Source organism: Canis aureus, chromosome 35, assembly GCF_053574225.1.
Source record: "Canis aureus isolate CA01 chromosome 35, VMU_Caureus_v.1.0, whole genome shotgun sequence".
In the NCBI taxonomy this organism is placed as follows: Eukaryota; Metazoa; Chordata; class Mammalia; order Carnivora; family Canidae; genus Canis; species Canis aureus.
The window spans coordinates 2,892,722-2,920,442 of NC_135645.1; the positions used below are offsets into that span (position 1 = coordinate 2,892,722).

General features: G+C 43.1%; 1 protein-coding gene and 1 pseudogene across 1 annotated transcript in view; one reads left to right on the plus strand and one right to left on the minus strand.

Moving 5' to 3' along the window:
- Positions 1 to 3,483: 3,483 nt before the first annotated feature.
- On the minus strand, positions 3,484 to 13,793 carry LOC144305095 (hydroxymethylglutaryl-CoA synthase, cytoplasmic pseudogene; annotated as a pseudogene).
- Positions 13,794 to 14,049: 256 nt separating this feature from the next.
- Positions 14,050 to 27,721, plus strand: part of SNX4 (sorting nexin 4) — a 69,800-nt gene continuing 56,128 nt past the window's right edge. Inside the window, exon 1 of the mRNA XM_077884336.1 lies at positions 14,050 to 14,223. Within this exon, the coding sequence (XP_077740462.1) occupies positions 14,083 to 14,223 (141 nt within the window). The 5' untranslated portion in view covers positions 14,050 to 14,082. The remainder of the gene's footprint in view (positions 14,224 to 27,721) is intronic.

A 27,721-nucleotide genomic window follows, 5' to 3' on the forward strand; every position in this document is an offset into this window, starting at 1 on the left:
ATCATAGAGAATGTACTCTGAAAAACTTTATTTTTGTTATAGTAAGATTCTAGTTAAACAGGGCTCAGAGCTAGAGTATCCATGTTCCCTGGGCTATTTAAAAGCAGTGGTAACTTGAGATTTATATTTCCATTCACAGTTGTTATAATTTTTTTTAATTTTTTTATATTTTCCTCTTTTATTTTTAGGATTCATTTATTTTAGAGAGAGACGGCTCACGAGCTGGGGTAGGGACAGAGAGAAAGGGAGAGAAGCAGATTCCCCACCAAGTGGAGCCCCAGGACTTGAAATTGTAACCCTGAGCTCATGACCTCAGCCAAAAACGCTTCACCAACTGAGCTACCTGGGGACCCCATGATTACTTTCCAATTGTCCTGGTTTTCAGAACTACCCTCAAGTGCAATAAAGGAGAGAGTACTTAAGCAGGGAGTCAGAAATCTTAGGTTTCAGTATTTACTCTATTACTTTGGGCAAGCTCTTAGCTGTAAGGTCTGGCCCATCAGAACTTTTGACTTTTTATAATTTTAATCAAGTTTACTGTTAAAAATAGGCATTTCTCTTAAACATTTGAAACTGAATTTTCCATTTAGGTGAGCTTTGGGGAAAATTTATACTTACTCCCTTTAGACCTGTTCTGCTGAGCAGACCTTTAGGTAGCCTGCGTTGTATGTAGATTCTTCCAAATTGGGATGATATTGTGCAGCCCAGATACCAGGCTGAAATATTTCTAAAAACAAGTAATTCCAATTCTGGAAAAATCCTATCATGGTTGGCTCAAGGTAGTAGGAAAGCTAGGGACTGGAGTTGAGAAGCTGAAGCCATTTTTGTTTTGTTTTAAAGGACTACCTTTTTTTGTTTTTTAAGACTTTATTTATTTGAGAGAGAGATGGAGATAATGAGACAGGGATGCCTTGCTGGCTCAGTGGTTGAGTGTCTGTCTTTAGCTCAGCTCACGAATCTGCAGTCCCAGGATCGAATCCCCATCAGGCTCCCTGTATGGAGCCTGCTTCTCCCTCTGCCTGTGTCTCTGCCTCTCTCTCTCTCTCTCTCTCTCTTTCTGTCTCTGTCTCTCATGAGTAAATAAGTAAAACCTTAAAAAAAAAATAGTGGAGGTGAATTGAAGCGTGCAGCTGAGTATGAATTCTGAGGCCAAAAGGAGAGACTTGTCCTATATAATTCAGTTAATATTATTTGCTAAATATTTGATAACCAGCGAGCCTGGACCATGCCTAATGGTTGTGCTTAAATGGATCATTTCCTGCCATCTCTTTTATTTCCTGCCATCTCTCCATCATTTCCCGGTATGACTCGTCCTCGTACTCTGGGACATGATAATATCATGTTTGCCCAAAATATATGTTTCATGCCTTAGTGCTTCTCCCACGGTGCTTCCATGACCCTTAACACCCCACTCACTCCACCTCCTGACCTACGTAAATTCTTCCCTCTTCCTTCTCTTGCTACCATTCCTGTTTGGATGAGGGCTCCTCTGTGTTCCTATGCTTATTACATAATATCATCATTGCTTTTTTTCTTTTTTTTTTATTTCTCTAAAACTTTATCCAAAGTTATTCACCTCACTGTTAATAAGGTGTACAGTTAATGCTCTGTGCCAATATTATGAGGCTTGCCCGTTGCTGGGAATGGATTTTGAGGAAAACCCATTTCCTGACACCCAAAAGTTAAATTACTCTTTTTGAAACATACCAAACTCGCAATACTTGTGAAAGTATTACATGCACCATTTTCCCATTGATCTTTATTTTTTTTTATTTTTTTAAAGATTTTTAAAATTTTTATTTTTTCATAAGAGACAGAGAGAGAGAGAGAGAGAGAGAGGCAGAGACACAGGCAGAGGAAGAAGCAGGCTCCATGCAGGGAGCCCAACGCGGGACTCGATCCCCGGATCTCCAGGATCACGCCCTGGGCTGAAGACTGGCACTAAACCTCTGAGCCACCCAGGGATCCCTCCCATTAATCTTAAATGTGAACTTATATTATTAATCTACATCAGTGGATGTTAAAATGAAGTCATCTTAAGAAATTATGCCTGTACAAATCAAAATACCACTAGTTAATATTAGACAAGAGTATTTTACAAACTATGTATTACCTTGCCCTTTGAAACATTACAGTTCATGTTTGTGTATGTTTATTTTAGATAACTGAAATTTCACAGAATTTAACAGCAAATAAAGTTTAAAAAATTTAGTTCTGTGCATTAGTTCCAGCTATCTCTATTTTACAGTCTATAAGGCTCATGTCGTAGTTCAGCACCAAAAAGATCTACAAAACTGTCTAACCAGTCTTCTTATTCATTTCATGTGATGGTTTTTGTTGTCTTTTTTTTTTTTTAAGGTGAAAGTCTGAAAAAATGCTTTATAAATCCTATTCCCAAACCTTGAAATGGAATACTTTTTTTGGCTGGTCATACTATATAAAATTTGGGTTGTCCTTCTATTTCTTTTTTTTTTTAATATTTATTTATTAATGAGAGACACGGAGAGGGAGAGTCAGAGACACAGGCAGAGGGAGAAGCAGGCCCCGACGTGGGATTTGATCCCTGGTCTCAGGATCAGGCCCTGGGCTGAAGGAGGCGCTAAACTGCTGAGCCACCTGGGCTGCCCCTTCTATTTCTTTTCATTGAAAAGATACCAGAAAAGAGCACTGAAGCATTACAGGTAACCTAATAATGTCCTGCACCCCATCCTTCTATTTTGTTTTAAAATTTTAAAAAACAGCCAGAAAAAAATGTTTTATTTATTCTTTATGGCGCAAAGAAGGATTGCAACAACTTCCTTACACCGCTGCAGTGCCATCTCCACCTTGGGCCAGCGAGCCCGAAGCAGACCCAGAGCTGCGTCCTCAGTCCGTGTACCACGACTGTCTGTACCAGACGTCTGCTCGGTGCTGGCATCTCCCCGTTCAGAGGTCATTACAATAACTCGACACTGCCGGCCTGCATGTGAAGCAGCATTCCAGTTTCTAGAAGCAGTGTTACCATCCCAACTCTTCTCCCTCTTGAAGATTTATAAATTATAGAAAAAAAAGAGTGTGCTTGTCTTGCCATTTTTATTTTTATTTTTTTATTTTTTATTTTTTTGCCATTTTTAAAGAGGGTATGTGCATAGCACATTTTAAGACTACATCCCCTAAATTAGAAACTTTTTTTTTTTTTCCAAAAACCACAGGTACTTTCAGTAAGCTTGTTGGTTCAAAATACAAACGTCTGATGCTTTCTTCGCCTGAAGCACACGGTTCATGACACCACATCTGGAGGCACCACATCTGGAGGCTAAGCTTCACGCATACGAATGGCCGGAGAGGAGGCCGCGGAGCCCTTCAGCATCACTCCCGAGCGTGTGGCCCCGGCTGGACCACAGGAGGAAGCGGGCGAGCAAACTGGGCAGAGACTCTGCCAAGAACACGATAGTTTTCCAGGCTTCATGTCAGTCACATAAAAGCTACACGACACGTGATCCTTCACAGTTGTCCCCAGACGTCCCGCTCCCAGAACTGATCCCATACAGGTGCCCCGACCCCGACCCCGACCCCAACCCGCGCCGAGGTGGAAGTAGGCCTCCCTAGGGACGGCGGCTCCGGGTTGTGCTGCCGGGCGGGGAGGCCTGGCACCTTCTCGGCAGGACGTGGATGTGCTCAGGGGCTGCGCTGGAACGTCCGGGCCCTCGTCCTTCACCCAGAGTATCGCCACTGGGCGAGGGACGCCGGGCATAGGTGCCTCCGTCCACTCCGACGAGGTACCAGGTCCCTTCGAAGAGGGAGTCTGCTGACCCCTGACCAGGTGACGAGTGTCCTCCCCGAGCTTCGTGTTCTCAGCAAAGACATCTGCTGCCCCACAAGTTCTTGAGCCAAGCCCCGATTTGAGGTCACCTAAACTGGCTGTTGTCTTATCAAGAGCAGCCCCGGGTGTGGCATCTTGCGTGACCGAGGGGACACAGGGAGGCAGCCAAGGCAGAACCGTGAGAGAACACACCAGTCCTCCTTCCTGCCAGCTGCTGAGGGGAGGGCTGAGCTGGAACTGAACCGAGGGAGCCAGAAACACGATGTGTCCGTATTTCCATTTTGATTGGACACGAGCAAAGATGCCTTTGTTTTCTGATTGAGGGGCTCAGCTCTGGGCTCCAGAGAGGCCTTTGCCACGTCTCCGTCGGGGCAGGCATCTGCGAATTTCACATCCCCAAAGGCTTCCAGGCCACTGGCGACACGATTGTCATCTCTGTTCTGGTCGTGAAGGAAGTCATTCAGCAGCAGCCGAGCGAGAGGCTTCTGGAGCAGCCTACAGCAGGGTGAGGGGAAGATCATGAGACCAAAATCATTCAAGGTAGAACCTTTATCATTTCCCTCCTTCTGCCCCTGGATCTTTTGGCGGTAGACACAGCAGCAGCGGTCCGGGGCGCCGGGGTAGCGCTGCATGGGGAGTTTCCCATCCACTTTTCCGATAATCCGGAAACACGTCAGGCCTGTGGAAGTCATAGGCATGTTGCGTGGGTCCCACCAAGTCCTCGGTCAAAGATTAAAGGCCCATTTGGCCCGACGAGCCGAGCAACAGCTCCCACTCCACCTGTGGGTCTAACGTCCTGGGGCACATGCAGCAACATCTCCGCAACCCCCAGGGCCTACCGTCCATCCAGGAGCTGCACCCAATCCACTTACCCGCGCTGAAGACCGCAGCTGCGCCTCCACCGCACGCATTATGTTCCTTCTGTACCTGTGCTCCCCGACTCCTCTAAGGGCTGCCTCAAACTAGCCTGCACGGGTTTTGATCTGTCGATGATGCTCTCTGTTCCAACTTCTCAGCGCCCAGTGCAGTCCTACGAGAGGCTGTGGGTCTCCGTACGACTGAACCACAGTCCGGCAAAGAGAGCCGATAGCTTCTCTGTGTGTGCAGAAGCCCAGCTTGGCCTGGCCCAAGCCGAGGGTAGACTTTCTAGCATCTACACCATCATATTTTTCCAACTCTGCTCGATCAATATATTGGAAGGAAAATATATCCCAAGGCAACAGTTCCCACTGCTCTTGGCCAGCAGGCTTCTGCATTCAAAGGGAGGGCCCAGCGTGGTGAGAGAGCTGTGGGACGACTAAGCACTGTGCTCTCCACGTCTGTCCCTCTGTTTCCTCCTCCAGGCACCCAACGTGACCGTGACCGTGACCACAGAAAGGGAGCGAGCCATGAAAGGGCAGTACGCGGGCCTCCCCTCTGCCACCAGCTTTAGCTGCCCGCTTTTTTTCTTTTAAATGCCTTGCTTTTTAATGGAAACACCAACTGATGCTCATTGTAACATTTCAAATGTTAGAGATGAGTATATAAAGAACGTTCCTCCCACCGACTCCCATTCCCACTTGGAAGGATACCAAAGGGTGACTTTCCATACTTAAGAAAAAATTATTTAGGGGTACCTGGGTGGCTCAGCATTTGAGCATCTGCCTTGGGCTCAGATCAGATCCCGGGTTGTTGGGATCGAGTCCCACGTCGGGCTCCCTGCATGGAGCCGGCTTCTCCCTCTGCCTGTGTCTGGGCCTCTCTCTCTGTGTGTCTCTCATGAATAAATAAATAAGATCTTTAAAAAAATTAATAGATCAAAAAAAATTAATAGAATATAAGGGGTGCCTGGCTGTCTCAGTCAGTAGAGAATGAGACTCTTGATCTCATGAGTTTAAGCCCCACATTGGACAGAGAGATTGCTTAAAAAAATTTTTTTTGTAGAATATAGTTAAAGTAGTTCTTGAAGGAAACCTCTACCTTTCAATGCTTATATTAAAAAAGAAGAAGGGTTTGGGGTGCCTGGCTGGCTCAGTCGGTACAGCAGGTGATTCTTGATCTAGGGGCTGTGAATTCAAGACCCATGTTGGGTGTAGAACCTACTAAAAAAAGAAGAAATGTTTATCATCAATGACCTAAGGTTCTACCTCAAGAAACTAAAGCAAAAGTAAACCCAAGACAAGAAAAATAAATTAATTAGTAACAATAATAATAACAAAGAACAGAAATGAATATAGAGAAACCAGAGAGAAAAGGATCAAAGCCAAACGTTGGTTCTTTGAAAAAACCAACAAAGTTGTGAAGCCCTAACCTCATGGACCAAGAAAAAAAAAAAAAAAAAAGAGAATATAAGTTACAGAATACAAATATCAGAACTAAAAAGGAGTTATGTATAGATCCTGCAGACATTAAAAGGATAAGAAAATATAATAAATTTATACAGATGAATTTGAAAATTTGGATGAAACAAATTCCTTGAAAAGTAGAACTTTACCCAAACTGACACAAAATGAGACAAAATCTGAACAGCCGTATATCTATTATGGAAGAATTTTAATTAATTATCAAAACTTTCCCCACAAAGAAAGCTCCACGCACCTACTGTTTCAGTGATGATCTACGAGAAATTTGAGGAGGAGATAACACTAATCTTACACAAACTTTATTGAAAAATAGAGAACATAACACTATGAACTCATTTTGTGTAGCCAGTAGTACCTGAATATCAAGACTTGACAAAGAAATTACAAAAAAAAGAGATAATTCTAGACCAATATCCTTTATGAATATAAATGCAGGCTACATAAATAGATCTGTCAAAATATAAGCTAACAGTGGTTGAAGTTTTTCTGGAGACAGCTCAAGATACACAATATATACAACCGTTCAGAGGATACTTGGGCAATGTCTGTTAAAAGTGGGGATTTGGGATCCCTGGGTGGCGCAGCGGTTTAGCGCCTGCCTTTGGCCCAGGGCGCGATCCTGGAGACCTGGGATCGAATCCCACATCAGGCTCCCGGTGCATGGGGCCTGCTTCTCCCTCTGCCTGTGTCTCTCTCGCTCTCTCTGTGTGACTATCATAAATAAATAAAAATTAAAAAAAAAAAAAAAGATTTAAAAAAAAAAGTGGGGATTTATGCACCCTCTGTTCTTAGATCCAGCTTCCTATATGGGCAAAGGGCAAGACCGAGTATCAGTGTTCACAGTATTAAGGGTAAAAAAAAAGATTTCATACAAAACATTATGCAAGACTTTTTATTGTTTTATTTTTTAAAAAAGATTTATTTATTTATTTATTTATTTATTTATTTATTTATTTATTTATTTATTTATTTAAGCATGAGCAGGAGGAGAGGCAGAGGGAGGAGCTGACTCCCCACTGAGCAGGGAGCCCCATGCAGGGTTCGACCCCAGGACTCCAGAATCACGATTGGAGCTGAAGGCAGATGCTTAACTGACTGAGCCACCCAGATGCCCCAAAACATTGTACAAGACCTATTCTTATTTTTATGGATTTTATTTGTGTACATGTCCATGGTGGGGAAAGACTGTTCAAAAAATAGCGATAGTGATTGTTTCTGGATTTTGATATTATGGTTTATTTATTTTTGTGAGAGAGAGAGAATGCACACACGCCCACGTAGGGGGAGAGGGACAGGAGGGGACTCCCTGACCTTGAGATCATGACTTGAGCCGCAATCAAGAGTTGGGTGCTCAACTGACTGAGATCCTGAATTTTAAAAATGATGTTGTTTCTGAAGCAAGAGTAAAATTAATGATCAAAAGAAATAGTGCAATTCTCGTCCATGGTGGTGTTTACCAACCCTAGTCTGGATAGCCCTATGGTGGCAGGACCCTTCCTGTTGGCAGGAAGTGTATCATCAGAGAGCAAGGTGGACTTGATTTCTTCTGAACTTCCTTCTAATCTAATTGGGATTTTACGTTTTTGTAGACCGATAAGTTACTACGTATGTAACCCTATGACTCTGTAAATGTTAGTGCAAGTCTGTGTGTCTGTGAATGTATTGTGTCTTTGTGTGTCTGTGAAAATAGTGTCTTTTTTATTCTGTATTTTTAGTGCTTTAACATCGTGGGGACCTTGCTGATCCTTGAGAGATTGCTCCTCCCAGGGCTAGCCAATTTCTAGCTTACCCTTCAAGGCAAACCAACCAAACCAGAGCCCGTACCGCAAACATCTCCTTTATGGGCTCCTATACCCCAGGCCACGGTTCTCCTACCTAACCACCCCAGGGCCAGCTGCCAGACAACTAGGGAAACCCCTATAGCCCCGGAGCCCTCTGAATTTATTTAAGCTAGCCAATCCTAAACCTTTTTATACTCCGCGGCAGCATTTCTTCCCACAGATACCACAATAAAGGCTCCTAGGTGTTTCCCCCTAACTCTGCCTCTCTCTGGTCCCTATTCCTGGGATTGCTGTGCCTCCTGTTTTTAGGGATCTGTGGCATTAAAAAATTTCTTTGATGGCACTCGTTTCTGTGTCTGCATGTCTCACCATATAAAACAGTTCCTGCTGTTACAACAGTGGCTACATATGCATGTACCTAGATCTCTCCTCCTACTAAATTTGTTCAGAATAAACAAACATAGTTGGATGAGATTTTGTTCTGGCGGCAATGCTGCAACCTCTAGGCTAATTTCCCCTGAATGGGATCTATTTTATTCTTCTCAGAGCAGACTCTCTACACATTTATTTGGGATGGTGGGGAGAGGAATAATTATGACCTCTGTCTAAGAAGTCATAAAGAAGTCATAAAAAAATCTCCAAAAACAAAACACCCAAATCGATTGATGTATGATTTTGAAAAAGAAAGTACAACAAAACCCAAAACACACACACACACACACACACACACTCAGAATCAGGTAATAAATCCTTAGGAACTTTTAGGAAGCCCTAGATTTCAAATAAAGATTGGGTGGTCTGATAGCTTATGAATATAACCCCCCCCTCCATTTCTAGAGTCATTCACCAGGCTCTTCTGAGCTTGCAAAACATCCTATTTACCCTGTAGATAGGCTGTTACCCATATTAGCTGATGGACACCATTAGATTCACTTATGCCAAAGCGCCTTGGCCGATGACCTGCCACAGAGCTCCCTTTCAACCTATTTGGTTTCAGTTTCCTGCTTGTAAACAACTATTTGCTTCAGAAGACCTATATCAAAGTGTATTTAAATTATCTGAGAGGGGGATGCCTGGGTGGCTCAGTGGTTTAGAGCCTGCAGGATCAAGTCCCGAGCTAGGCTCCCTACATGGAGCCTGCTTCTCCCTCTGCCTGTGTCTCTGCCTCTCTCTATGTGTTTCTCATGAATAAATAAACAAAATCTTTATAGAAAAATAATCTGAGGGGGGGAGGAGTATTTTTTTCCCAATATTTTATTTTTAAGTAACTCTACGTCCAGTGTGGGACTTGAATTTACAACCTTGAGATCAATAGTCTCATGCTCTACTGACTAAAGCCAGCCAGATGCCCTGGGGAGAAATATTTTTATCCCATGGCAACTTTCACGATTTTTAGCTGCTGAAAATTCTAGTGCCTGGCTTGCTGTAGAATTTTCAGGGAGTTTTTCAAGCCATAGGGGTTTAGGGTAGGTTCTATAGGTTTTGCATGTATATTCCAATCTTCTCCACAGGCATACAGCCATGAATCAGTTTAGATGATCACTTTGGCAGACAATGAGATTGCCTGGGCAGGTGTCTAATAAATATTTATTGCGTGCTTAGTTGAATAGATAGGAGCTTCACTCTGTCAGTCGTGGCTCTATGCTGCATAAAACAGAAACCAAATACTAGTCACATCAAACAGAGAAAATCCTGAAAAGGATCAGGAACTCACAGAATTAAGGCAGGTGATCTGGGGGTAGAAAATTTTAGAATCAGGGTAGCTCTGGAGACTCGGCACAGAACCTACAGGAAATTCATGGCTTGAGAACAATGTGACCCTTGCACCATGACTGGCCCGATGGTGACTCTAATCTCCAGCATCCCTTTTGACCCAAGATTCAAAGTTCCGGGACTTTCAGAATCCGAATGGCTGAGTTGAAGTAATTTGCCCACAGGTAGCAAAAGAAGAGTCGGAGCTCTTCAACTGCAGTGAGAGCCTGGAAGGAACATACTAAGACTTGGTTCCCAAAGGAGGCTTCACACAATGGGGAGTTTGCTAGAAAGGAAGGGGGTAATATTAATGGGAAAGGGCAAATCAGATTTTATGCTGTGAGCAAGGATGAATGTCATCCACACTGACACTAAAGTGAGAGATGAGGTGGGGCTGGGGCTGGTTGCTGGTCAGGGTTGAAGGAGAAGTTGTTTGTAGTTTTGGAGGAAGAAGAACATGACCTTCAGAAACCCTGGGTGGCCAGCAAGATAGCAGGGGAATCTCGGGGAGTGGGTAGCCGAACCTGGATGGTGAGGAGCAGAGAATAGGTGTTCCATGGTGTTCTTTGGCTAACACAGGAGCTCAATACATACTTGTTAAATTCATAACAAAGTGGAAGTATAGATCACACCATTCAGATAGAAGGAGACTGAAGTTCCTCTGGCTGGATGACGTGGGGAATGTGTCCCCACAGAGGTTGACTCATCCTTAGGGCCAGCCTGGTGAGTCATCCCTCCTCCTGAGACCTTTCCCATTCACCTGGAGGGAATAACCTCAAGCCCTCCCTCAGTAAGGGGTGTGTGTGGGGGGGTGGCTATGCTTACTCTGTCGATCTGAAGAATAGGGAGCATCTGTATCCAAAATGTCTGTAGAGTTAACATTGGGCTTTCCCTGTATCAGCCAGAATAGAGTGACTTTTCCTTTATCTTCCAAAGAAATATACTTCTACCTCTAGGTTATGTGGTAAGAAATCAAACCTCAATTTCTGCCAATTATTTTCCTCCTTTCCCAGAAGAGTCTCTCTTCTTCCTCTCCTCCATGCAGAGCAGCATGGCCCAAATGCTTGGATACTGATGTCCTATAAGTCTGGGTTTGAATCTCAGGTCTTCCCCTTATCTGATCGCTGTGTGTCAAACTTTACCCAAGCCTGCTTTCTTTCCCTGTGAAATGGGGGAAATAATGTTTCTCTTGCAAGGAGCATCATGAAAATGTATGTTAAAATGCCATATACATTAAAAAAAAAAAAAAAAAAAAAGCTTCAGGCCAGGGGTGCCTACCTGGCTCAGGCAGTAGAACATGTGACTCCTGATTTCAGGGTCATGAGTTCAAGCCCCACGTTGGGCATGGAGCTTTATTTTATTTATTTATTTATTTATTTATTTATTTATTTATTTATTTATTTTTAAAGATTTTATTTATTTATTCATAGAGACACACACAGAGAGAGAGGCAGAGACACAGGCAGAGGGAGAAGCAGGCTCCATGCAGGGAGCCCGATGTGGGACTCGATCCCAGGTCTCCAGGATCACGCCCCAAGCTGCAGGCAGCACTAAGCCGCTGCACCACTGGGGCTGCCCATGGAGCTTTATTTTAAAATAAAATAAGATAAAAATTTAAGAAAATGTTTAAATTAAAAAAACCCATAAAACTGCATGGCAGGTTGTGCAAAAGATGGTGAAGAAGTTGCAGACACCACCTCTTCTCCTATCCTAGGCTTTTTTTAAGATTTTACTTTTTTTTTTTTTAAGATTTTACTTATTTATTCATGAGAGACACAGAGACACAGGCAGAGGGAGAAGCAGGCTCCTCACAGGAAGCCCAACGTGGGGACTCGATCCCCGGGACCCCAGGATCACACCCTGGGCCAAAGGCAGATGCTCAACCTCTGAGCCACCCAGGCGTCCCTACCCTAGGCTTTTTAAACACTAGTTATTATCTCTATCAAAAAGAGCGTTAGCTTATAGGCAGCCCCAAAGGTGAGACATATTATCTAGTGGATACAAATAATAATTTTTGAGGAATATTGTATTTTATAATAGAGCAGAAATAATTCCTCATGCACTATCAAAGCTTAAATACAATTTCTCTTAAAATCTCCCAATTCCTATTTAGCTTAAGGAACTAATAGTTTAGGTACACAAAGATATTATATAGAGGGATGGTCATGGCAGTGTTGTTTATAAAGGTAAAGCTTGAAATCAACTTAAATTGGTAACTATAGAGGGATGTGTGACTGGCTCAGTCAGTGGAGCATGCAACTCTTGATCTCGGGGTTTTGAGTCCAATGTTGGGTGTAGAAATTATTAAAAATAAAATCTTGGGGCACATGGGTGGCTTAGTTGGTTAAGTATCTGCCTGCAGCCCAGGTCGTGATCCCAGGGTCCTGGCATCAAGCTCCACATCAGGCTCCCTGCTGAGTGGGGTGTCTGCTTCTCCCTCTTCCTCTCCCTCTGTCCCCCTCCCTCTACCTGTGTTCTCTTCCTCTTTGTCTCAAATAAATAAATAAATAAATAAATAAATAAAATATTTAAAATTTATAACTATAGAGAATAATAATGTTAAATTATAGTAATGTTTGGGACGCCTGGGTGGCTAAGCGGTTGAACATCTGCCTTCGGCTCAAGGTGTGATCCTGGAGACCCGGGATCGAGTCCCATGTCCGGCTCCCTGCATGGAGCCTGCTTCTCCCTCTGCCTGTGTCTCTGCCTCTCTCTCTCTCTCTATGTCTATCATAAATAAATAAAAATAGAATCTTAAAAAAAATGTTTCCTGGGGTGCCTTGGGTGGCTCACCTGGTTGAGCATCTGTCTTTGGCTCAGGTAGCGATCCCAGAGTTCTGAGTGGGGTGCCTGTGTCTGCCTCTCCCTCTGCTGCTCCCCACTCTTGTGTGCCCTTTCTCTCTCCCTCTCACAAATAAATAAAATCTTTTATTTTTATTTATTTATTATTATTTTTTAAAGATTCTATTTATTTATTCATGAGTCACACACACACACACAGAGAGAGAGAGAGAGAGAGGCAGAGACACAGGCAGAAGGAGAAGCAGGCTCCATGCCGGGAGCCTGACATGGGACTCAATCTTGGGACCCCAGGATCATGCCCTGGGCCAAAGGCGGGCGCCAAACTGCCAAGCCACCCAGGGATCCCCATAAAATCTTTAAAAAAAAAAGTTTCCTGAGAATTTGCCTAGCATGAGTAATCCTTGATAAACTGACAAAATGCCATTTGAAAGATGAGTAAATGGCCAGAGAGTGGGAAAAAAAAGACAGGTCCTTTGCCTTAAAAAAAGTCCAAACTCCAGTTGGGGCAGATAGACATGTAAATAAATTGTAAAATAATACGAGAAAGGTCTTTACCCATTTATTAACAAAGTGATATTAGCATTTGGACTTTATGACTTGAGGTTTCAGGGATGAATGGGAAACTCGCCGGGTGGAGGGATGGGGCAGAAAAAGCAATCCAGGAAGAGCAAATGGAATGTCACAGCTTGAAACAGCTAAGGATTTGGGCAGAAAGATCACTTTCTGTCCTTGAAAAATTGACGACCAGACTTGGTATGGAAGGAACCCGAGCTACCACACAGCCTGGTGCACCCAGTGAGCATTTCCCCTTAGGTAACCATGGTGAGTGCTTGTCAAGGAAGTGGGTTCTGAAAATTCGGTAAGAGATGGTTATAGAAGATGCTCAGGGGGGATCCCCGGGGGCTCAGCGGTTTGGTGCCTGCTTTCGACCCAGGGCGTGACCCCGGGGTCCCGGGATCCAGTCCCAGGTCGGGCTCCCTGCATGGAGCCTGCTTCTCCCTCTGCCTGTGTCTCTGCCTCTCTCTCTCTCTCTCTCTGTGTCTCTCATGAATAAATCAATAAAATCTTAAAAAAAAAAAAAAAAAGAAAAAGATCAGAGATCTCCAGGGCTTCATGAAGCTCAACAGATTTCAAGCACCGCTTGTGCCAAGCGCTCCGCTTCTTCACTTGTCTCCAAAAACTCGCAGGCGCTGCCTTTTTGCTGAACGTGTTACTCCACCTGCTACAAGTTTTCAGCTGGAACCGGCCGGGCGGGAGACGCAGGCGGAGGGCGAGGAGGTGAGACCGCGGCCTCGATTTCTGTTGAGATCCCATTTCCGCGGCCTCGATTTCTGTTGAGATCCCATTTCAGCCGCGATGGGTGCAGGCTGCCCTCGGTGTTCACCCCCTCTCCCTCCGCACCCCTCCCCCCCGCCCCCCTGCTCCGCAGCCGAGCAGCTCCCGCCCCGGGAGCCTCTCCGCCCGCGGGCGGTCAGCGGCGGGGCCGGGAAGGGGGCGGGGCCACGAGGGGGCGGGCCCACGAGGGGCGGGGCCAGGAGGGCGGGGGCGGGGCGCGCGGCGCGGCGGCGCAGGCGCAGTGGGGCCGCCGCGCCGACCTGCAGCCATGGAGCAGGCACCTCCCGACGCCCCGCGGCAGTTGCAGCCGGCGCCCCTAGAGCCGCTGGGGCTCCCCGACGCGGGGCTGCAGGCCGCGGCCGGCGAGGAAGAGGAGGGGGCCCGAGAGGAGGGCCCCGCGGACGGCACGGTGAGGAGGACGGGCGGCCGGCGGCGCGGGGCCTGGTGTCGGGGCCTAGCGGGCTGCGCCGGTGGGTCGGCCGGGGAGGCCGCGGTGGCCGGGCGGGGCCGGGTGCTCGGGGCCGGGGCTGCGTGGGGAGGGGGCTGCGTGGGGAGCAGGGCCTCGGGGAGGGGGGGCTCCGTGGGGAGGGGGGCTCCGTGGGGATCAGGGCCTCGGGGAGGGGCCTCCGTGGGGAGGGGGGCTCCGTGGGGAGGGGGCTGCGTGGGGAGCAGGGGGGCTCCGTGGGGAGCAAGGCCCTCGGGAAGGGGGGGCTCCGTGGGGAGCAGGGGGGCTCCGTGGGGAGCATGGCCCTTGGGGAGGGGGGCTCCGTGGGGAGGGGGACTCCGTGGGGAGCGGGGGGGTCCTCGGGGAGGGGGCTCCGTGGGGAGCAGGGGGGCTCCGTGGGGAGGGGGACTCCGTGGGGAGCGGGGGGGGTCCTCGGGAAGGGGGCTCCGTGGGGAGCAGGGGGGCTCCGTGGGGAGGGGGACTCCGTGGGGAGCGGGGGGGGTCCTCGGGGAGGGGGCTCCGTGGGGAGCAGGGGGACTCCGTGGGGAGCAAGGCCCTCGGGGAGGAGGGCTCCGTGGGGAGCGGGGGGGGCCTCGGGGAGGGGGGCTCCGTGGGGAGGAGGGCTCCGTGGAGTGCGGGGGGGCTCCGTGGGGAGGGGGGCTCTGTGGGGAGCAGGGGGTCTCGGGGAGGGGGCTGCATGGGGAGGGCGGCCACGGGGAGGGGGGGCTCCGTGGGGAGCAAGGCCCTCGGGGAGAGGGGCTCCGTGGGGAGCAGGGGGGCTCCGTGGGGAGCTGGGGGGGCCTCGGGGAGCGCCCTGAGCCGCGGGACGGAGGAAGGGTCGGCCGCGTGGAGGCCCCGGGGCCGGCCGGGCTGCAGCAGGTGCGGCGGCGGAGCGCGGGCCCGGGGATGCTCTGGTCGTGCGGAGGCGGCGGAAGGGAAGGGAAGGGGCCCGCGGACCACGTGGGGGCCTGAAAAGGCTGGTGGGCTCGGGGCCGCCGCCGCCAGGGAATTAAGCGACTGTCGGATTCCAGAAGAGGCACAAGTTAAACAAACTCCGCGTTTGCCCGCAGTTTCCTCGCTGGAGGCCGGGGCCGCCTTTCCCGGTGCTTCCCGGTGGAGGCCGGTCGTCCGTGGCCCTGTGCCTGCCCTGGGAAGCCCCTGGCAGCTACGGTGTTCCTTGGGTGAGGAGACGAGAAAACGCAGCATTTTGTGTCTGTGGCTGCTTGGGTTGCGAGGGTGTTTGCACGCAGAACGCGGGATAGGTAGGCCGGGGTACACGGGTGCGCGCCTGGCCCCGGGAGCAGGTGTTGGAGCTGTGACGAGGCCGCCCGTTCTTACGGTAGACGGATAAAGGGGACTTGCACTCGTTTGCTGAATGTAACTAGAAAGACTCTTTAAAAAAAAAAAAAATTATTTATTTATTCATGAGAGACACAGAGAGAGGCAGAGACACAGGCAGAGGGAGAAGCAGGCTCCATGCGGGGAGCCCGACATGGGACTCGATCCCGGGACCCCGGGGTCACGACCTGGTCTGAAGGCAGGTGCTAAGCCGCTGAGCCGCCTGGGCTGCCCTAGAAAGACTCTTAAAAAGTTTATAGAGACCAGATAACCAGGAACTTCATACATAGTAGTTAGAAGATTTGGCCTTCTTGGGGGAAATGTGGGTGCATATAGGTCACCATGAAAACTTTTTTGGGTGAATTTTAAGTTTTTCATTTAATTTTTTTCCCCCCAAAATGTAGAATTATTTGTGGAAAGGTCAGGATTGCATATTAAATGTGAGAGAAGTATGATTATTCCATAGTTCATAAATTCGGCTCCTACATGATTTGCCTTTTTTTTTTTTTTTTTAAGATTTTATTTATTTATTCATGAGAGACACAGAGAGTGAAGCAGAGACACAGGCAGAGGGAGAAGCAGGCTCCATGCAGGGAGCCGGACGTGGGACTCGATCCCAGGACTCTAGGATCAGGCCCTGGGCTGAAGGCAGTGCTAAACTGCTGAGCCACCCGGGCATCCCCGTGATTTGCTCTTTATGCATTTCCATCTGTGACTTAGTTTTTGTGTTTCCCCTTAAAAAAACAAAACAAAACAAAACAAAGAACTTTTATTGTGAAGTACATCATCCTTGCAGAGAAGGTATCTCACAAAATAATAAGTAATTATTCCACAAAATAACTGAAGCCCTCCTGTGTTCTCCCGGGTTACAGCTTACTCCCTCCACCACAGAGGTAACCTGTAATCTGCATTTTGTATTAACTGATTCTTTTGCTTTTCTTATATATGTTACCATATATATCCCTAAACAACGTTTTTTTTTTTTTTTTAAAGATTTTATTTATTCATGAGAGACACGGAGAGAGAGAGAGAGGCAGAGACACAGGCAGAGGGAGAAGCAGGCTCCATGCAGGGAGCCCAATGCGGGACTCGATCCCAGGACCCCAGGGTCACAACCTGAGCCAAAGGCAGACACTCAACCACTTAGCATCCCCCCCAGGCATCCCTAAACAACATATTATTTAGTTTTACTTGGTTTTGAAATTTACGTAAGTGATACAACTTTTTTGTTATTTCCTCTTAGCTCTAAATGTTTTTGGGATTCATCCAAAATGTGGCTTAATTCATTTATATTCACAACTCTGTCGTCTGCCATTTTATAGATATTCTGCAGTTGATTTCTTTTTGTGTTTACAGACATGATTACAAGATCCTTGCTTTTTCTAAAAATTACTATCGTTAACTTCTTCCATATGTCTTGGGTGCAAATGTCTAATATAGATTTAGTTGTGGGGTTGCTGGATTGTGGGTTATTAGCACATTCGACTCTAGTAGGTGATACCAAATCCCTTACCAGTTTATTTTCCCATCAGCAGTGCCTGATGCTTTCTGTCTTTATCAATACTTAATATTTTCAGACCTTAAAATGTTTGCCAATCTCTTGGGTATATGGAAAAGCAATTTTAGATTGTTTAAAAAGGCAAGGATCACATCTTTCGTTGACAACATCATGAGTTTAATTTTGATTTGATTATGATGATAAAAATTTTGTTGGAGCACCTGGCTGGCTCAGTTGGTAGAGCATGTGACTCTTGATCTCATGATTCTAAGTTCGAGCCTCGCGTTGGGTATAGAGATTACTTAACATTTTTTTAAAGATTTTTTTTTTTTTTGGTAATTTTTTTTGGTGAAAGCCTTTAGATAATTAACATGAAGTCACAACTGTAGTATAAACTCCGTTTATCTTAATTTAAAAGTGATTATAAATACCTCATTAAAAAACTTATGTATATTCACTTTAAGATATTTGAAAACCCAAAGATGCTATCCTACAGTAAAAATTGTATTACCTGACATTTTAGGAAAATGTTTGTAAATGTACCATTCATCAGTGACCAGACTTCTGGGGCTTTTCTTTTCTTTTTTTAAGATTTTATTTATTTGTTCATGAGAGATACAGAGAGAGAGGCAGAGACATAGGCAGAGGGAGAAGCAGGCTCTGGTCCGACCCTGGGATTACCACCTGAGCTGAAGGCAGATGCTCAACCACTGAGCCACCCAGGCGCCCCAACCTATGGGGTTTCGTTTTCTTTTCTTTTTTTCTTTTCTTTTCTTTTCTTTTCTTTTCTTTTCTTTTCTTTTCTTTTCTTTTCTTTTCTTTTCTTTCTTTTCTTTCTTTCTTTCTTTTTTTTTTTTTTTTTAAGATTTTATTTATTTATTCATGAGAGACAGAGAGAGAGGCACAGACACAGACAGAGGGAGAAACAGGCTTCATGCAGGGGGTCCGACATGGGACTCCATCCCAGGGCTCCAGGATCACACCCTGGGCCGAAGGTGGTGCTAAACTGCCGAGCCACCCATATGGGGTTTCTTAAAGCAGTTCCCTATAGTGATTTTTTTTTTTTTAAGATTTTTATTTTATTTATTCATAGAGACACAGGACACAGAGAGAGAGAGAGGCACAGACACACACAGGCAGAGGGAGAAGCAGGCTCCATGCAGAGATCCCGGGTCTCTAGGATCACGCCCTGGGCGGCAGGCGGTGCTAAACTGCTGCGCCACTGGGGCTGCCCTAATTTAGTGATTCTAAATGGATTTGTCTAGTCCATTTGGACGAATATTTTCAGAATCAATTATTTCAGAATTGAGTTTAAACACATACATTCACTTATACTGTATGTTTTGTCTCCTTCCTGTCAAAACCCCCAAGTCCACCCCTAGAGGGTCATCTACTCCCTTTCCATCTTTTTTTTTTTAATTTTTAAAAATTTATTTTAAGATTTTATTTTTAAGTAATCTCCATACCCAATATGAGGCTTGAACTCATGACTCTGATATCAAGAGCCGTGGTATGCTGTACCAACTGAGACAGCCAGGCGCCCCTACTCTTTCCTCTTCTATCTCCTCTTCTCCAGTTGAGAAGTATTGCAATAACCTTTACCATGTTATTGCTGTTATTGATAGGACTGTGGTCTGAGCAGAAAGATAAGTTAGATTTGTTGTTTGTGTGTGCAATGGACAGTAAGCTCTACTTTTCATTTAATTCTGTAATTTGGGGATCCCTGGGTGGCTCAGCGGTCTAAACCTGAGCTCAGGTCATGATCCTGGAGTCCCGGGATCAAGTGTCACGTTGGGCTCCCTGCATGGAGCCTGCTTCTCCCTCTGCCTGGGTCTCTACCTCTCTCTCTCTGTCTCTCATGAATAAATAAATAAAATCTTAAAAAAAAAAAATCTGTAAATTACCCCCAAAGACAGATAAAGATGGGGAAGCAGAGGTTCAGAGAGAAGTAATTTTGCCAAGGTCACAAGTGAGTCAGTGGTATGGCTGGGATTTGAGCCCAGGTCGTCCTGGCTTTGGAATCAGTGCTCTTTCCAGTAAGCCATGCTGCTTCATTCCAAGGAAAAAAAGTTAAAAATAGATTTGTTCATTGCTTCGATACTGGATTTAAGTGTTTTAGTTTAAGTTGCAATTTTAAGGAGAAAAAGGGTGAAAGATGTGTGGATTTATCAAGCAGTTTTGTACCACAAAAATATCTGTGCAGATGGTGTGTGGAGATGCAGAAAGCTTGCCTCATCGTAATTATTTTTGACTACAGACTTGAGCAGTAATTTATACCAGTTGCCCCGAGGGGTAACTTTGAAAACCCAAAGATGTAATAGAAACAATCACTGCCTGAATCTCAAATCTACTTTGGTTTTAAATGTCACTAATCAAGACTTTTAAAATTCTGCTATCAGCTCTTCTGTAGTCTTATTTTTCTTTCTGTGAGTCCTTCAGTCCTTTTCCTTTCCATTGTTGGATGAGAAGTCTCTTTTTTTTCCTTTCATACTTTCTCCCCTGTCGGGAAGAGTGCATTTCTTTTAAAGTATTGTCAGTCTATTTAAAATAATTTAGAAAATGGAAAAATGAGAGAGGAATCCAACCTCCAAGAAAGTAGCAATTAGTCCTGGCAGAAGAGGGATGAAACAGCAAGGGAATGGAAGCAAGAGAACTTTTTTCAGGCCAGAAGATTCCATTGCATTGAGAGTTAAGTGTTTGTCCAGAGAAAATTCATTGCCTGAGGGAGTCATGAGTGATTTTTCAGGGAGTGCACTCTAGGCCTGGGAGTACCCGTGGGGGCAAAGAGTTCTTGTGCAACTGGTGCCACAACATCTTCACCATTGGCGGCAGAGAGTTCTGAGTGTGAGCAAGGTTTGAAGCTTGTGCGGGTGAGAATAGCATGAAAAAGGAAAAGAAAATATACAGGCGTAGTTACAGAATATACCTGTTCAGTAGCAGGTGATTAAATCACATTCGAGAACTTTTTTTCTCGGGCAGCCCAGGTGGCTCAGTGGTTTAGCACCACCTTCAGCCCAGGGTGTGATCCTGGGGTCCCGGGATCAAGTGCCGCGTCGGGCTCTCTGCATGGAGCCTGTTTCTCCCTCTGCCTATGTCTCTGCCCACCCCTCTGTCTCTCATGAATAAATAAATAAAATCTTAAAAAAAAAAAAAAAGTTTTTCCTCATTTTCTACCCTCAGTAGCTCTCAGATTTTTTTTTAACGCAGATTTTTTTCAAAGGTGACTCACAGTACAAAATACAATTTCTTTTTTTTTAATTTATTTATTTTTTATTTTTTTTTTCAAAATACAATTTCTACATCCTAATCACATACATATCCTTCTATATGTAAGTGTTGTTCCAGGAGGCAATACTTGATCATTACTTCATGTAGTACCCTCTGACCTTCTTCTATTTATTATTATTATTATTTATTTATTTTTTTAAATTTTTATTTATTTATGATAGTCACACACAGAGAGAGAGAGAGGCAGAGACATAGGCAGAGGGAGAAGCAGGCTTCATGCACCGGGAGCCCGACGTGGAATTCGATCCCGGGTCTCCAGGATTGCGCCCTGGGCCAAAGGCAGGCGCTAAACTGCTGCGCCACCCAGGGATCCCTTCTTCTATTTATTATTAAAAAGAAATAATGATCACAAACCACAAATTGATATCATGAACCATGAATGTATTGTGACTCAGTTTGGAAAATTGTTCAGCCTTATGTATTTTATTCTTTTTAAAAAAGTTTTTATTTATTTATTTGGCAGAGAGGGTGCAGGGCACAAGGGGGAGCAGTAGGCTCCCTGCTGAGCAGAGAGCCTGATACGGGGCTCCATCCCAGGACCCTGGGGTCATGATCTGAGCCAAAGACAAATGCTTAACTGACTGAGCTACCCATGTGCCCCTTATATATTTTATTTTAAATAAAAATTAATGTTTTATAAATTATTGTTATATTTTTTTAAAGATTTATTTATTCATTCATTCATGAGAGACAGAGAGAGAGAGGCAGAGACACAGGCAGAGGGAGAAGCAGGCTCCATGCAGGGAGCCCGATGCGGGATTCGATCCCGGGTCTCCAGGATCAGGCCCTGGGCCAACCACTGAGCCACCCAGGCATCCCCATTGTTGTTTTTAAAATACATATTTTTATAGATAAAAAAGCACAAGAAAACAGGTCATGTATTTTAACTGTATTTTTCTTAGTATCTATAACTGATAAGCTTTACTCTTAGGCTAAGTAAAGACATTATTTTTAACATATTACCTGCTACATTTGACCATTGTAGATGGATACCCTAACCAAGGAAAGTAAATTCTTTGGGTAGCTGTTAAACTTAAGATCTTTGATTTGTTTCAGTAACACAGAAGCATCAAATCTAGAAAAAAAGATTGTAAGGAAGTACACCAACAATAGTATATTAACTGGTTACTGCTGGGTTGTGGGATACAAATGATTAATATTTATGTAACTTTTCCTTTATTTTTCAATTTTTATACATTAAGAGTATATTATTTTCATAATTAAAAAAACTTAAACCCAGGCAACTTTTAGAACTCTTTACCTCCATTAACTCATTAAATGTTCCTAATGTTATGAGGTAAGTACTCTTATCCCCATTTTACAGATGAGGAAACTGAGGCAGAGAGATTAAAAAATTAGCCCAGAGTTACACAGCTAATCTGTGGCTGAGATGGGATTCAAATTCTGGCAAACTGGCCCTTAATCTGAGGGTGAATTGATTCTTGGCTCTTCTAATCATCAACTTTTATTTTTTTCTGATTTCCAGTTATTTTGATTACTTACTTGGTCTGATGCTACACTGATTTCTTTTGATTTCAGTTTACTCGTGTGTGTCCATGTTGTAATTTTTATGCCTTGTGTTATATTTTAGATCTTTCTCTCTTTTACCATAGGGAATTTAAAACATTTGCATTATCCTAACTGGCTTTATTTTTAGTTGATTTTCTTCTCTGAGGTTTCATACTTTCTTATTTTGGTTTTATTTTTGCGTTTTTCCTTTGTGGGCGATAATTTCTTTGGTTTTATCCTCCGTAATGATTTGGAAGGCATGTATCTTTGTTTTTTTCTCCCCCCAAACATAACTGAAATAAAAATTATGTGCATAAAATGATTATTTTAAAACTTTTGAAATTAACTTACAGAAGTGTCACCAAATTTATAAGCAAGGGCAGTATGAAGATCCTTTTTCCCATGAGCTATTTGATAGTGAACCAGTATCATATTCCCTCATCTCATTCCCAAAACTTTCAGTATGAGGGGTGTCTGGCTGGCTCAGTCAGTAGAACCTGCTACTCTTGATCTTGGGGTTGTGAGTTTGAGCCCCACGTTGGGTATAGAGATTACTAAAAACCTTTCTGTATTTAGGGGCAAACAAGGACATTGTCCTATGTAGCCGCAATACTGCCATCAAAAATCAGGAAAATAACATTGATGAATGACTACTATCTCATCCTCAAACTTTGTTTAAATTTTGCCAGTTGCTCCAGTAGTTTTCTTCACAGCAAAATAATCCAGTCCAGACCCATGTATTGCATTTAATTGTGTTGTCTCTTTAGTCTCCTTCAGTCTGGCAGAGTTTCTTAGTCTTTGCTTTGGTGACTTTGACTCTTTTGAAGATTAGAAACCAGTTATTTTGTAGAATGCCTCTCAATTTGGGTTTGCTTGATGTTTTCTTATAATTAAATTCAGGTTATGCTGCTTTTGCAGAAATTGCCACGAAAGTGATGCTGTGTTCTGGTTGCATCTTAGGAGTTTCACACGTGATTTGTATTTGCCCAGTACTTTGGAATCACTTTTATTTCCAGTCATCTTCAATATCAAGTTTCTCTTGACCCTTTTGTAATTAATATTTTGTAGGACATACATTGGAACTGAAAATATCTTGTTCCTCATCAGACTTTCTATTTGTCTATTTCAGTGGACTCAGATTTTATTTTAAATAACTTTATTAAGGTATAGTTTATATACCATAAAATTCACTCGTAAGTATCTAATTCAGTAATTTTTAGTAAATTTAGAGTTATGCAACCATCACCACAATCCAGTTTTAGAACATTCCTATCATCCCCCCAAATTCCCTCTTTCCTTTGTGGTTAATCTCCTTTCCCACTCCTAGCTATAGGTAACCACTGTCTGCTTTCTGTATAAATTTGGGTTTTTTTGTATTTCATACAAATAGAATCATACAATATGTTGTCTTTTGAGTCTGGCTTATATTTACAATATTTTTGAGGTTCAACCATGTTATAGCATATATGAGTTCCTTTTTAATATTGTATAATATTTGATTGTATGAATATATCACATTTTGTTAATCTATTCACTATTATATGGATATTGGGGTTGTTTTCAGTTTTTAGCTGTTATGAATTGAGTTGAACTGTGATCATTCACCCATATACAGCCTTTTTTTTTTTTTTTTTTTTTAAGATTTATTTATTCATTCAGAGAGAGCGAAGAGAGAGGCAGAGACACAGGTGGAGGGAGAAGCAGGCTCCGTGCAGGAAGCCCTATGTGGGTCTCGATCCCGGGTCTCCAGGATCACACCCCAGGCTGCAGGCGGCGCCAAACCGCTGCGCCACCAGGGCTGCCCCCCATATACAGTCTTTGTGTGGACGTATGTTTGCATTTCTCTGGAGTTAAGATTTGTAGGAGTGTAATTAATGGGTTATGTGGTCAATTTATGTTTGGTTTTTTAGTTTCTTTTTTCAGTAATCTCTACATACAACATGAAATTTGCTTTAGCTTTTAATTTTTTTTTTTAAAGATTTATTTGAGAGAGAGAGGGAGAGAGAGAGTGTGCTTATGCACGAGCAGTGGGAGGGATGGAAAGAGAAGCAAACTCCCTGCTGAGTGGGGAGCCCAATGTAATGCTCAGTCCTAGGACCACAAGACCATGAACTGAAGTAATGCCTAGCTGACTGGCCATCCAGGCCCCCCAGGTACCCCTCTTTTATGGTGTCCTTTGAAGAGTAAAAGTTTTAATTTTGATGAGGTCTAGTATATCCCTTTTTTCTTTTATGGATTGTGCTCTTGGTATTATATCTAAGAACTTGTGCATATCCCAAGATCACAAAGATTTTTCTTCTAGGAGAAAAAAGATATTTTTTTCTAGGAGAAAAATCTCCCAGATTCTCTTAGAAAATCCTAGATTTTTTTCTAGAAATTTCAGTTTTAGCTCTTATATCTGGGCCATTTTGAGTTAATTTCTGCCTATACTGTGAGTTAAATGGCCTAAATCTTTTTTTCTTTCTTTCCTTTTTTTTTTTTTTTTTTAAGATTTTATTTATTTATTCATGAGAGACACAGAGAGAGAGAGAGGCAGAGACACAGGCAGAGGGAGAAGCAGGCTCCATGCAGGGGGCCGGACGTGGGACTCGATCCTGGGACTCCAGGATCACGCCCTGGGCCGAAGGCAAGCGCTAAACCGCTGAGCCACCCAGGGAATCCCTTTTTTCCTTTATTGACATATAGACCTTTGGTGGTTTCAGCACCATATGTTGAAAGACTCTCCATTCACTACTGACTTGCCTTTGTGTGTGTGTGTGTGTTTTTTAATTAGGTGACCTAAAAAAAAAAAAAATCAATTGACCTTAAATGTAAGGGTTTATCTCTGGATTCTCAGTTCTGTTCCATTGATTTTCCTTTTGCCAGTACTATACTCACTGTCTTGGTTACTTTCACTTTTTAAAAAGTTTTGAAATTGAGTCCTGCAACTTGTCCAAACTTGTTTTAGCTATTATAGATCCTTTGTATTTCCATATAAATTTAGGAATAGTTTATCAGTTTCTACAAAAAATCCTGCTAGGATTTTTGAAGGAACAGTATGTTAATATGTTTAAAGATTTCAAGCATGTCCTGTGCATGATGCTCCTTTGTCATTTGGGATTTATTGTGAAGTCTAAGGCAGATTTGATATTTATTCTTTTGTGGTGGTCTTGTTTCTTATTTTTCTGCCTTAGTCTTGTTGGGATGTTTAAATTTTCCAGTTCATTCTACATGAACCACATGCCTTTCAGTTTGAAAACTTAGAACTTTATTTCAGTCCAGGAAAGATTTTGTTTGCTTGTTTCTTTTTCTTTTAAATTACCCTGGTGATCATTATTTCTGTTCTTTGTCTTCTAATTTCTCTTTAAGAGCCAACATGAGTTAAATGTTGGTTCTTTGGGGTTTTTCTAATTGTTTTAAATCATTTTTACCTGTTTTTGGATCTTTTTTTTCCATCACCATTCTGTGGAAGCTTCTCAACTATGTCATATTTTTACTGACTTGATTTCTTGCACTGTCAGTTTTACTGCCCAGATATATATTTTATTTTTCTTTGCATTGTTCTTTTCTGATTAGCTCAACCTCCATCTCAACTGGCCTTTTTTTTTTTTTTTTTGCCGGTTTTATCTTTTTCCTGTAATTTTCAATGTAACAATAAACATTTTTTTAGTGTGTGATTTAAATAAAATTAAATCAAATGCTATAAATACTGACTCTTTTAATATTTAATCCATAAAGTTATATTAAAGGTTAGCTTTCATTTTGTCTTTAATCTTAAAGAAGGTCACTATGCGGGCTAAGAATTCTTCATGCAAGCCGTGAACTCCTGAAGTGTCAGGCATCAAGTTTCTTTCCATTGCTAATGACTGGCATGGTACATGGTATTGAATTAATAGTTCTTATAGTTCTTATCACTTTTTTTTTTATCACTTTTATCTGCTTTTTACTGTTTGTTTCTTAATGGTTTGCAACATTTTTAAAACTTTAAATGGATTGTATTCATTTTCATTCTTTGAGTTGGAAATAAAGAATTTCATTAGTCTTTTAAGTATGTCCCTCTTCCACATTTATTTATTTAGTCTTAGGTAGAAAGTAGTGACTCACATGTCAAACATCTACATTTGGGACATTATTCCTTGAGTCAGAGTATAGCATCACTCTTTCTTGAATGATATTCTTTACTCTGATGAGAAATCTGCTTTGAATATATCTAAACTGATTCTGTCTCTCTTTAAAACATGTCCCTTGGCTCATCTTCCAGTCGTCAGTCTTATCTCTAAATTTGTTGAATGTATCCTAACAATTATGCTTCTAGTTGGGTTATTCTTGGCACTTTCTGCGCTTTACTGAGAGGATAAGCAATTTATATCATCTTCCAAGTCCTTAACGTTGTTATTGTTGTGTTCCTGTTTTCATTCTTTAGCTGATTTTATTCTTTTTTTTTTTTCCTTCTCTGTAATTGGATGGCATGAGGGTAAATTCATGACTCATATGCATTATCTTTTTGGCTGGAGAGATAATTTGCTTTATCAGTCGTGTTTACAATATTGGAGGGATTTTTCACTGGAGTAGATGGTGGTAAATCAAAGTGTTTGGCTATGGGCCAAAGTTATTATTTATAATTATATGTGTATCTCAACCATCGAGGGCTTCATAAACATGATGTTGGGTGTTTTGTGCTTATATGATTTCTTGAACTTTCTTTTGTTTTTTTAAAGATTCTATTTATTTGAGAGAGTCCGCACATGAGCCTGGGGGGAAGGATAAAGGGAGAGAGGGAGAGTCAGACTTCCTGCTGAGCAAGGAACCTCATGTGGGGCTTGGTCCCAATACCCAGGATCATGACCTGAGCCGAAGGCAGATGCTTAACCAGCTGAGCCACCCAGGTGCCCCTTGAAATTTCTTTTGGTGGAAATACTTCTTTGTTTTCTCTCAGTACCTAAACATACAGCTTATACTTTATAAAAATGTCTTACTTGACAACTGAGTGATTTCTGTTTTTCAACTAATAATTTCATTGGGTTGGTTCTTAGTTCTCTGTCCTTTTTATCATCGTTTAGCATTTTTATCTTCTCACTTTTTTTTCAGCATTTTGGGGGCACTTAAATCATTAATTTATTCATCATTTAATTTTTTATAGTATCACATAGCTTTTTTCTCTCCTTATATAGCACATGGGTTTAATTTTCTGTATAAATCATCACCATGGGTTTTATTATAGTTTTTTCTCTTATGTTTTGATGCATCCATCTTTCTACTTCTGTCTCTTGTTAACCTGATAATAAAGAGCCACAGTGGGAGGCAAACAAGTGTTTTTTGGGATCAAAGAATTGCAGTTGGGGAATACAGTTTCAGTAGAAACCCAAATGGTATCTTGCTTCTAGGGTGAAAGTAAGGAGCTTTTATAAGAAAAAAGAAAGGATGGGGGCAGGTACGTGAGTTAAGAGAAAAAAAGGGCTAAACTCTTAATTATACATTATTTTACTACAGATTCTACAGTATCTACAGATACAGATTTACTACAGATTCTGTCTTCAGAAAGTCCATAATCTTGTGGACTTGTTCTCCTGCTGACATATCAAGCAGTTGCTTAAAACATTTACTGTTTTGCCTAGTCCAAAGGTTTTTGCCTGGTACAAACAGAGGAATAAGGCCATTTCTCTGTAGTGGTCACTTGGCTCCCTTTTAAAATGGTTCCATTCATATCAGTTTTTCATGTTTGTCTTTACAAATTGCCCCCAGCTAGAATGTAGTGCAGTATTTTTTATTAAAACCCACCTCTGAATTCTGAGAGAGAACAAAGGGAAAAAAAACCCAAAGAGCAGTTATCACATGGTCTCATTTTGTCTT